Here is an 11,240-nt window from a genome sequence, read left to right on the forward strand (position 1 = left end):
ATTGAAACACTGACCTCTGTTGGTAGATTAGGCTAATTAGGGAAATGTTTACGAGGGGAATGTTGGGCTTTATAATTTTCTCATAAGCATAAGAACATAGTGAATCTTTAAAACAGATCCATAACTCTACCTGTGTAGGGCCTATCAACATTTCTTATAAAGGAATGCCTAGAAATTATTGTTTTAATCAGGACGCAAGGAGAGGAGCGCACGCGGTACGCAGTGACAGCTGACTGGGGTGCAACGTGCCCCCCTTTCATGGGAAGGGCGGTCGCGGGCAAGCCATGGCAGTGAGACAGTGACAGTGACACATTCAGAACACACTGTGGGCTTTAAACATCGACAGACATCGTTCTGACGGAGCTGGGCAGACACTCTGTGTGTGTTGCGCGGTGCGCTAGGCCTACATTGCGCACCGCGCGTCACATAGGCATTTCAACCCCACCCCTTCTCTCATCTCTAATGCCAGACCCCTCTATCTATTTTCAGTAATGCTGTTCATTGTCAGATAACCAACCGAATGAACAGCAAAGAACACGCTCCAGCAAAGAAGAGAACGGGCGTTAAAGGCCGTTGAACGTTTTATCATCGTATCCACGGAAAGCTGCACATGAAATGAACATTGAAATTAATCTAGTGGTTTGTGCTTTGGTGATCCTTATCAGCTCATCGCAGACAAAGGGTAGGTGTCGGTGTGTGTGATGTGTTTAGAATAGACAGCCCGCTGAGCAGCGATATTTTGTGCTCGTCATTCATCTTACTTTATCATCACAAAATATTCTGATGACAGTTATTCTGATATTCTGATGACAATTTGTATAATGTAGGCTACATTTAGATGTAATGTTACCAATCTCATTTGGCAGTGTTTATCGATTGGTCATACACTAGGGCTACCTGACAGTGCGGGTTATTATGAGGTTATTATAGGGAAGGATATTTGTATTGACATAACAGGCCAATAGGAACATTCTTTGAATTGCTCAACATATTTTGCCTGATCCTTTGCTTGATATCAGGGTTGGGTTTAATTCCCCAAATTAAATTCTAATTCAATTACCTCTCCCTGTAAATTCAATTTAATTCAATTCAAATTCCAGGCCAGTCTTTGAATTCAGAGATAATTCAATTCCTTACAATTCCAATATTAGGTAAATTCCAATAATTACATTCCTAATTCAATATTATGAACAAAACAATTCCATAAATTCGAATTCAATTCCCTCTGGGTTTGAGGCTGATCATTTCACAGTTCAGACAGCCTAGCTATACTGGAAATATAGAAATACAAGTTTAAATTATTTAAAACAAATTCTGCAGTCAATTTTTTTACTAAGTGCATTCATTCCATTACCTGGGAAATGTACAAATATTGAATTCCAATTCAATTAAATTCCAAAGATTAAATGTGTTTACAATTCAAATTCAAATTCAATTTAAATTCATGAGTGAATTCAATAATTTAATTGGAATTTCAAATGTAATTGGAATTGAACCCAACCCTGCTTGATATACTTAATCAATTATTATTGTGAGTATTGCTTTCTTATTTAAATGCCTACTGGTTCAGTACTGTAGTCTCATATTCCAGTAAGCGTATGAAAACATGTTTTTGTGCATTGTATAGCCTATTACATTTTGATTGTTTGCCAACTGCTCTTATTATGATTTCATAACATAAGTATATCACATGACATGATCAAAAAGCAGATAAATTAATTCGTATTAATTAGTATTGCTGATAAGAGAATGGAGGATGAAATGATGCAGCCCCCTCTCAGCAATAGCCACGTGTGCTCACATGAAAATGCTAAAAATCATGACTAGGGCCTGACCAGAGCCCTGAGATTTCCTGCTCAGGTCAGGTGGAAAGGAAAAACAATCAATAAATATTTATTTCCCAGTAATGCTTTTGTAATGTCTATCAGTATCAGAACTTCATCTATTCACAACAACATGGAGCACCAGGACATTCTATTTCTGCAGTGACATCATCATTATTTTCTTGCAGGTCAGAGCACTGCTTTGCCCCCTGTCTTCATCCCAGTTGCCCTCCAGCGTGAGGGCGTGTCTACTGCATCACCAGCCCTCCCAATGGTCAATGAAGATCGGGATCCGGGGCCAGTGCCAGGTCCTGCCAATCAGACCTCACCAGACCAAGGGGATGGAGCCCCAACCAAACCAGCTGTTACCAATGGCGACAAGCTGCGCCAATCAGATTCTGTTACAGACGCTGGTGACAGGGATGACATGGCTGTGACCAATCAGATGACCATGTCTCCACCTGCACACACAGTCAACACTGTTACCGCCACCCAAGCAAATGCCACTCTCGCAGGTACAGTAACCCAAAGGATATTTAACTTCTATCAGCGTCATTAAGCCTGCCTATATTCCCCATGGTTACCCTGAGGTAGTCTGTATGTATGTCTGTATGTAATACTGTTGTAATTCTATTATTCTGTGACTTTCTCTCAGCCGCTCCACTCACCTCGTAGCTCTGTTTAGATAGTGTACAGTCTGAAAATAGACAGCTGCATTCTGCAAAAGCTGCTTATTTGCAAACACAGAAGCTTGCCTCAGGCTCCACCCACCATCAGGCAGCATACCAGGGGAATAGAAAGTCTCCATCTTTCCCTTCTATCATGGTATGCCCTGGGCCTGGCTCCCTGTGTGCCTTGGCAACAGGGAGTAGAGGGGTGTTGAGTAGTGTAGAGGGGGATTTGGCAACCTGATGTAGGAGGTGTCGTTTTAACAAATATAACTCTCTCTGTCGATGCTGAGCGAGTCTCTCTCTCTCTCTCTCTCTCTCTCATTCCTCTCCTTTTGCTTTCAAATAATAATGAGTAGAACCTCATTTAGGAGAAGCAGTAATACTGTTGTAATTCTATTTCTTTATGACTTTCACTCAGACGTTCCAGACAGCTCCTCCTCCTCATCCCCTGTGAAGAGCACCTCCCCTGCAGGACTGCCCTCCACCATAGGGGACACTACTAGCCACCCCTCCAACCTAGGGGACACTACTAGCCACCCCTCAACCCTAGGGGGCACTACCCACCCTGGCTCCGCTGGAGGACACCTCACCACCTCTACTCCTCCCGCCTTAGATACCACCCCACTTCCATCCCATGTTTTAATACCGATCCAGTCCTCTGTCCAACCCAGCACCCCCACCCTGATCCCTTCCCCAACCCAACCCCTCACCATGGAGCGCCCCCAGACCTCTGCCCCAGTCCACGTCCCTGTCAGCCCGCCTCAACAGGAGGTTCCATCGGAGCTCAACGTTGGAGATGAGGGTAAGGTGATAATTTACCAATTAACCAATCAAATAATTCACTCATTATCCAGTTAACAAATTACACAACAAATTAGCCAATCAATCAATCAATCAATCAGTTAACGTGTTGTTCCAGACAAAGGTCCACACCTCCACTCTCCTCTGGACCCTCTGCTGGCTGGCCTGGTCTCTGTCTTCATCGTCACCACAGCCGTAGTCTCTGTCGTCCTCTTCCTCAAGTTCCGCCAACGGACCGACCACCCGGACTTCCACCGGCTGCAGGATCTACCCATGGTGAGCATACAACACTGGACATGTTGTATTCAGGTCTTCTATGGCATAACATTTTATTAATGTGGGATATATGATTTCAATGAATTTGAAGTGATATAGTGTTTGGCAACATTATGACTCTCTTGTTTTGTCTTCCTGTCCAGGACGACTTGATGGAAGACACGCCGCTTTCAAGATACACTTACACTTACTGATGATGGAAACCTCTCATCAACAACAGTCAACTTTACTTCTAGCACAGCTACACAGCAGACACCCAATGGGCCGCCATTTTGGATCCTGGCAAAGCTTTTGACTGGACTTGAGGCCCTCGGCCAGCGCCCATGTTGGCTCCCTATGATTCCCCCTTCTGAGCAGTTTCCAATTTGATTGTGTTCTGTTAACAATGAGAGGGCTTTCAATACCCAATGAGGGGTTTCGAAATTAGGCCAACATCAGAGGTTTCAACATTAGGCCAACATCATCATTATTCCCTTTGAAGCTCTTGGATGTCTCATCTGCACGGGGGTCTGTTTTGTTCTTCAGAGATGAGTTCCCTTTGTAATGTACCCGCTCCTCCTGATACAGGTCATGCACAGCACAGGCTGCACTTTAATGTGTTATAGAAACAGTCACAGTGCTCTCACTGTCTCCAAAGTCCCTAAATGAGTTGGTACTGTATGAAGAAGACACAATGTCACGTTGGATGTTGTTGCCAAGGTCCAGGATAGAGAGAAAATGGAAAGGGAGTGAAAGATCCTTACTGTAGAGGTACTTGATTTAAATGTTTACCAGTGTCCAATAATCCATGTTATAGAGCTATTCTAATCCCTGAACTGACCAAATATGAGTGAAGTGCTCTTTCAAACCAGAATGCCTAGTGGGTTGTTTTAACAAGGGCTTAGGCAACTTGAAAAACATCCATCCTTGGTCTTACTTGATAGCCAGTAAACATTCTGTAAATGTAACCCAAAACAGTCTGATAATCAGTCAACCAACGAATGCAGAGAAGCTAATTTGTTTGGGGGTGTGATAGAAAGGCAGGGGTGGCTGGTCTATTTTTTGCCTAGTGGGCCTGTCTAACTTTTTTTCCACAAAATGATGATGATCTGGCTAATAATGGGGGCCTCAAGGTAAAAAATGAGCCAGTGTGGGGGCCTCCAAGGAAAAAAATGGGCCAGTGTGTTAGAAATGTCAGGGGCGATTTCTGGTCCCAGTCCGCTCCTGCAGAAAGGGGGTCACCTCCAATAAGGGTGACTTGATTCAAAGCCATATAGATACAGATCCAATTCAAAGACTACTTTGAGGTGAAAGGTTCAGTTCACCAATGGTGATTACACGGTGGTGCTTCATGTGGAAGTGATCAGCTAATAAACATTTGTCGTGTATGACACGAACAACAGACACTACACTTTGTTAAACACAAATGGTGCAAAGTATAGTATTATCTAAATGTAAATGCAAAATGTATGCTTAGTATTTCTTTACAATCCATAGGAAATTATGTAATGGATATTTATTAACTATTTACTTGATATTTATGAGCATCTCAGAAAATGATCCTTTAAGTTCATTGGAAATAATAAAATGCAGAAACGGCAGAGTATGTATTAGAACTATGAGGTTTTAAGTTACATTTAGATTGAAAATTACCTGAAAAAAATTACTGCAACAAATCATATTTACAGTGTTTAAGTGTTTTACTTGCGATTGACCTGTAAGTGCCAAAAGTTATGTAGGATGATGACATACAGATGCAGGGTTAACTGTAAAAAATGAATGTTATAAGGACTTTTTAAATAATAAAACTGAACCCCTTTTTGCTGTGTGCCTTTGACTCTACAGCATAATGAGGAAGTGATTCACAAGTTCAGAGTTATTGTAATGTTAATTATACTGAACAAAAATATTAATGCAACATGCAACAATTTCAAAGATTTTACTGAGTTACAGTTCATAAGGAAATCAGTCAGTTTAAATAAATTCATTAGGCCCTAATCTATGGATTTCAGATGACTGGTAATACAGATATGCATCTGTTGGTCACAGATAACTTAGAACAGGGATCATCAACTAGATTCAGGCGAGGGCCGATTTTTTCTTGAGTGGATGGTCGGGGGGCCGGAACATAATTTCAAATAATTTGTAGACTGCTAATTGACCACAAGAAGCCCAAACACATATAATGTTTGACTAAAACATAATCATTTTAAACCTTGCTTACATTTGCATAAGATCACATTTGTCTCTCTATTATGTGTGAGAATACTTGGGAACAGATTTCTTAAATTAAAATCACCTGGAGCTGATTTCCTGGTGTTTTTACAGTCTTTTATGTCAAAAATAAATAAAAATAAAGTGTATTTTATTTTTTTGCTCAGAAAGCTTGTGGGGCCAAATAAAACCAAATTTGGCCCACGGGCCGCCAGTTGGGGAACCCTACCTTAAAAGAAAGGTAGGGGCGTGGATCAGAAAACCAGTCAGTATCTGGTGTGACCACCATTTGCCTCATGCAGCTCAACACATCTCCTTCACATAGAGTTGATCAGGCTGTTGATTGTGGCCTGTGGAATGTTGTCCCACTCCTCTTCAATGGCTGTGCGAAGTTGCTGGATATTGGCAGGAACTGGAACACGCTGTCGTACATGTCAATCCAGAGCATCCCACACATACTCAATGGGTGACATGTCTGGTGAGAATGCGGGCCATGGAAGAACTGGGACATCTTCAGCTTCCAGGAATTGTATACAGATCCTTACGACATGTGGCTGTGCATTATCATGCTGAAACATGAGGTGATGGCGGCGGCTGAATGGCACGACAATGGGCCTCAGGATCTCGTCACGGTATCACTGTGCATTCAAATGGCCATCGATAAAATGCCATAGTGTTCGTTGTCTGTAGCTTGTGCCTGCCCATACCATAACCCCACTGCCACCATGGGGCACTCTGTTCAAAACGTTGACATCAGCAAACCGCTCGCCCACACGACGCCATACACGTGGTTTGCGGTTGTGAGGCCGGTTGGACATACTAACAAATTCTCTAAAACGACGTTGGAGGCAGCTTATGAACATTCAACTCTGGTGGACATTCCTGCAGTAAGCATGCCAATTGCACGCAACCACATTTTAGTGGCCTTTTATTGTCCCCAGCACAAGGTGCACCTGTGTAATGATTATGCTGTTTCATCAGCTTCTTGTTATGCCACACCTGTCAGGTGGATGGATTATCTTGGCAAAGGAGAAAATGCTCACTAACAAAACAAATTTGTGCACAAAAATGTAGAGAAATAAGCTTTTTGTGCATATGGAACATTTCTGGAATCTATTATTTCAACTCATGAAACATGGGACCAACACTTTACATGTTGCGTTTATATTTTTGTTCAGTATAGTAGTCCCCAGCCCTAACCCAACCATGAACAGAACATTGCCTAATGGCTAAGATAATAGTAAAGTGTTTATTGTGCCTGCATGTAGACTTAGAGGTGATGGGGCAGCAGGTAGCCTAGTGGTAACAAGCATTGGCCCAGTAACCAAAAGGTTGCTGGTTTGAATCCCAGAGCCAACTAGTTGAAAAATCTGTCGATGTGCCCTTGAGCAAGGCACGTAACCCTAATTGCTCCTGTAAGTCGCTCTGGATAAGAGTGTCTGACTAAAATGTGTGAACTTTGGACAACTATGCAGATCAATGAGGACAATCACACCCCTCACACATTAACCTCTTGGTTCACTCTGGTTCTTCTGATGCAATACCATCTCCTTATTCTCCACACACACCTCACGCCCATGGATACCAACATTAAAACACAAGTCCATGATAGAACCTATAAATGTTATTGAATATTTATTTCAAGCCCATTTTTCATGGTCATTTTCTACATTAGAATTTCATTTAGAATACAGCACAGGAGCCTGCTGAGGGGAGAACAGCTCATAATAATGGCCAGAACGGAGCAAATGGAATGGCATCAAACACATGGAAACCATGTGTTTGATGTATTTGATGCCATTCCAAAATGTTCCGCTCCAGCCATTACCACAAGTGTCACCAACCTCCTGTGGAATACAGTTTTGGCAACATTATGCATAAAAAACACCACACTCTCACAAAGAGTAGCTGGTGAAGTACCATGAACAGCTTCTCTGGGCCTATCAGTGTTTAGGAGGGGGTCAGGGAGGGGTTGGGGTGGTGTGGTAGTTATGGAATGAGAAACTAACAGCCATGGTCATCTCTTTCCAAATGTTTACTGAACTCTGTCTGTACATATCATACACAAGTATGATATGTACTTGTGTATGTACTTGGTTTGTGCTGTGGTGGAGACCTCTGTGGGCTATACTCGGCCTTGTCTCAGGATTGTAAGTTGGTGGTTGGGGATATCCCTCTAGTGGTGCGGGGGCTGTGCTTTGGCGGAGTGGGTGGGGTTATATCCTTCCTGTTTGGCCCTGTCCGGGGGTTTCTTCGGATGGGGCCACAGTGTCTCCGGACCGCTCCTGTCTCAGCCTCCAGTATTTATGCTGCAGTAGTTTATGTGTCGGGGGCTGGGGTTAGTTGGTTATACCTGGAGTACTTCTCCTGTCTTATCCAGTGTCCTGTGTGAATTTAAGTATGCTCTCTCTAATTCTCTCGTTCTCTCTTTCTCTCTGAGAACCTGAGCCCTAGGACCATACGTCAGGACTACCGGGCATGATGACACCTTGCTGTCCCCAGTCCGCCTGGCCTTGCTGCTATTCCAGTTTCAACTGTTCTGCCTGCGGCTACGAAACCCCTACCTGTCCCAGACCTGCTGTTTTCAACTCTTTAATGATCGGCTATGAAAAGCCAACTGAGAGACCTGAGCCCTAGGACCATACGTCGGGACTACCGGCCGTGGTGACTCCTTGCTGTCCCCAGTCCGCCTGGCCTTGCTGCTATTCCAGTTTCAACTGTTCTGCCTGCGGTTATGGAACCCCTACCTGTCCCAGACCTGCTGTTTTCAACTCTTAATGATCGGCTATGAAAAGCCAACAGATTTATTCCTGATTATTATTTGACCATGCTTGTCACTTATGAACATTTTTGAACATCTTGGCATGGTTCTGTTATAATCTCCACCCGGCACAGCCAGAAGAGGACTGGCCACCCCTCATAGCCTGGTTCCTCTCTAGGTTTCTTCCTAGGCTTTCGCCTTTCTAGGGAGTTTTTCCTAGCCACCGTGCTTCTACACCTGCATTACTAGCTGTTTGGGGTTTTAGGCTGGGTTTCTGTACAGCACTTCGAGATATTAGCTGATGTAAGAAGGGCTATATAAAATAAAATTGATTGATTGATTGACAAGTACGGATGCCCACAAAGGACATCCTACGACTACTAATAGACTGGGGTCAGGTGGGGTTGCAGTGCCTCTCATTGAGGAATGGTAGCAGGAATGGCAGCTGAGAACCTCATCCCTGGTCTCATCCCAGGCCTCACCCAGTCAACACAGCCTAACAGCGTTCTGCCAAAGTTGGCTACGGTCAGAATCATGCCCAGCAGAGCAATGTTCCCGGATAACCCTGGCATCCTTTTTATAGGATCTGGAAGGAATACATAGAACAAAACCCTTGAGTAAAGGCTGCAATATTGTTTTAATAAATGATTGTATTATAAGCATATTTATCAGTTGTCTTACCTCCAGTGGAGTATCCGTATGCATAGATCTCCCTGCTTATAACCCATGTCATTCCAAGTCCACTGACTAGGCGCTGTAACACACAAGGCTCCTGTTAAACAGAAGACTCTTAAAGAGTCTTAATGTCTTAATAAAAGGGAATCCAGATGAGTGTCTTTATACAGTACTCTGATTAACTAGCTGTAAAGTCTGGGATGCATGGTACGCAAATCTAACATATATAGTAAATTAATAAATGGTGGAACTCACAGGACTATGCAGACCACCAATGGCCAGACAGAAGAGGAAAGCAGGGTAGCTCTCCAGGCTGTAAAGAAAAACATATTAACTTTGACCTAATATTACAACAAGAAATGTTCGGTTTTTATAACAAACATCTGGATGTTTCCTCTGCTGCATCTGTGAAGTACATACTAATTGTTCATACTACATAGAACATACGTGTTCTGATGGGCCCGCTGGATGCAGTTGAAGATATTTCCAGAGTCTGGATCATTGCTGTACATCTGAGGGTACTGTCCAACATAGAAGAGAAGATCAGGGGATCCATCCTGAGTTTTTATAGCCTGGTTTAAGCTTTAGATGATTCATTGGCCGACACACAGTGGGCCAGGTCCAGGGCAACTCACATTTATCTTGTACTTCTTGCGAGCTTTGCCAACTTTCACGGCGAGGTGGGCAACCATGACCATGCTGGCAACACCAGTGAGAACCACATACCCATATTCTTTAGACAGCACAACCATTCTGGTACTGATCTGCTGCTGCAAGAGAAAAACAGATAGCCAACAGGTGAGTTGGTCAATCCCACTTTCACATTCACTGTAGATAAGATACGGGTTGAAAGTCCAATAAGTAAACGGATTAGTTAGTAGGCCCTAAATGGATGACATTAGATAAGTGCCAATTCGCTGAAACCAGAATCTATTCCATTGTCTTGGAAAATAGGCTTCTATGCAAATATGAAATGTGCTTATTCTGTCTATTGTAGTGTTAGGATACTAAACTACAAAAACCCTTTCCCTTAGCAAAGTTCTCAAAATGTGACACAAAATAACACTCTATGCACGTTGTACACCGCACATAAAAGTTACAAATAAACAACAGCCAACGTAAAAGGCGCATATCTACGCATCTTCAAGCGAGTAATTCAGTTGAACCTAATGCGCTAAAACACGTGCCTAACTCCTCACCTGATTGTCTAGGTCTTAATTGAAAACAAAAACCAGCAAACACGACTATGTCCTCCTTGGAATGAGTTTGACACCCCTACGCTAAAAGCTCCGGAAACAAGGGCCGTGTTCGAGAGCATCAAAACAATTGCAGGCGACTGCCGACTGACTGATCTATAAATCACCTTTCATCATAAATAACGACTCATTAGTTTTTGTAGATCAGTCAATTAGTCACGTAATACATTGCGTTGTTGATCCTCTTGAACACGGCCAATGTCAAGCCAATGGAGAACTAGGAGTGAAACGTTATAAGCTATCCAGCAACAATACGTAACGTTGAATACCACTTGTAAAATAAGTTTTATTTACCTGTTAATGACGATCTGAATAATGTTCGCAATTGAAAGTGCTCCGTCTGCTGTCACAGTCAGTAATCCTGTTCCGTCTACTCGTAAGGGAGTCAGTCCTAAATAAACACACAGAAGAGGAGTGGTGCCTCCCCCTAGTGGGGTAGAGTTCATTTGGGCTGTATCAGATCGTAGGACTACTACCAATAATTCTGTGTTTTAGCATAACATTTAGTAATATAATAAAATAGAATGGAGTGAAATTAATAAAATAACTGTATTTACAGTTAGTGTTTCACTAGCCTATTTAAAGTATGTTTATTTGAGTGCAACCTCCTCATTTTCCTATGTGAGTTCAAACAGGGCCATATCTATAATATAATAATAATAATATGCCATTTAGCAGACGCTTTTATCCAAAGCGACTTACAGTCATGTGCGCATACATTTTTACGTATGGGTGGTCCCGGGGATCGAACCCACTACCCTGGCGTTACAAGCGCCATGCCCTA

At 42.8% G+C, this 11,240-nt stretch overlaps 2 protein-coding genes across 2 annotated transcripts; one reads left to right on the forward strand and one right to left on the reverse strand.

Annotated features, from left to right (window-relative positions):
• Positions 1-305: 305 nt before the first annotated feature.
• Positions 306-5,374, forward strand: LOC121535579 (leucine-rich repeat extensin-like protein 5). Its single transcript, XM_041842784.2, has 5 exons — positions 306-682; positions 2,012-2,338; positions 2,913-3,296; positions 3,414-3,571; positions 3,715-5,374. The coding sequence occupies exons 1-5, from the start codon at positions 616-618 to the stop codon at positions 3,763-3,765; spliced, it is 987 nt and encodes a 328-aa protein (XP_041698718.1). The 5' UTR covers positions 306-615; the 3' UTR covers positions 3,766-5,374.
• A 3,421-nt stretch (positions 5,375-8,795) lies between these two features.
• On the reverse strand, positions 8,796-10,856 carry LOC121535578 (microsomal glutathione S-transferase 3). Its single transcript, XM_041842783.2, has 6 exons — positions 10,751-10,856; positions 9,836-9,970; positions 9,648-9,721; positions 9,456-9,513; positions 9,207-9,279; positions 8,796-9,111 (listed from the first exon to the last, which is right to left on the reverse strand). The coding sequence occupies exons 2-6, from the start codon at positions 9,950-9,952 to the stop codon at positions 8,942-8,944; spliced, it is 492 nt and encodes a 163-aa protein (XP_041698717.1). The 5' UTR covers positions 9,953-9,970; positions 10,751-10,856; the 3' UTR covers positions 8,796-8,941.
• Between the last annotated feature and the right edge of the window lie 384 nt (positions 10,857-11,240).

Source organism: Coregonus clupeaformis, chromosome 21 (genome assembly GCF_020615455.1).
Source record: "Coregonus clupeaformis isolate EN_2021a chromosome 21, ASM2061545v1, whole genome shotgun sequence".
Classification (NCBI taxonomy): domain Eukaryota; kingdom Metazoa; phylum Chordata; class Actinopteri; order Salmoniformes; family Salmonidae; genus Coregonus; species Coregonus clupeaformis.

Coding starts and splice junctions, on each gene's coding strand:
- LOC121535578 (XM_041842783.2), bottom strand. CDS start 9,952: ATGGTTGTGCTGTCTAAAGAATATGGGTATGTGGTTCTCACTGGTGTT. Junction 9,722..9,835: donor GCAAGAAGTACAAGATAAAT/GTGAGTTGCCCT, acceptor TATGTTGGACAG/TACCCTCAGATGTACAGCAA. Junction 9,280..9,455: donor TTGGTGGTCTGCATAGTCCT/GTGAGTTCCACC, acceptor TGTGTGTTACAG/CGCCTAGTCAGTGGACTTGG.
- LOC121535579 (XM_041842784.2), top strand. CDS start 616: ATGAACATTGAAATTAATCTAGTGGTTTGTGCTTTGGTGATCCTTATC. Junction 683..2,011: donor CAGCTCATCGCAGACAAAGG/GTAGGTGTCGGT, acceptor ATTTTCTTGCAG/GTCAGAGCACTGCTTTGCCC. Junction 3,297..3,413: donor GCTCAACGTTGGAGATGAGG/GTAAGGTGATAA, acceptor GTGTTGTTCCAG/ACAAAGGTCCACACCTCCAC.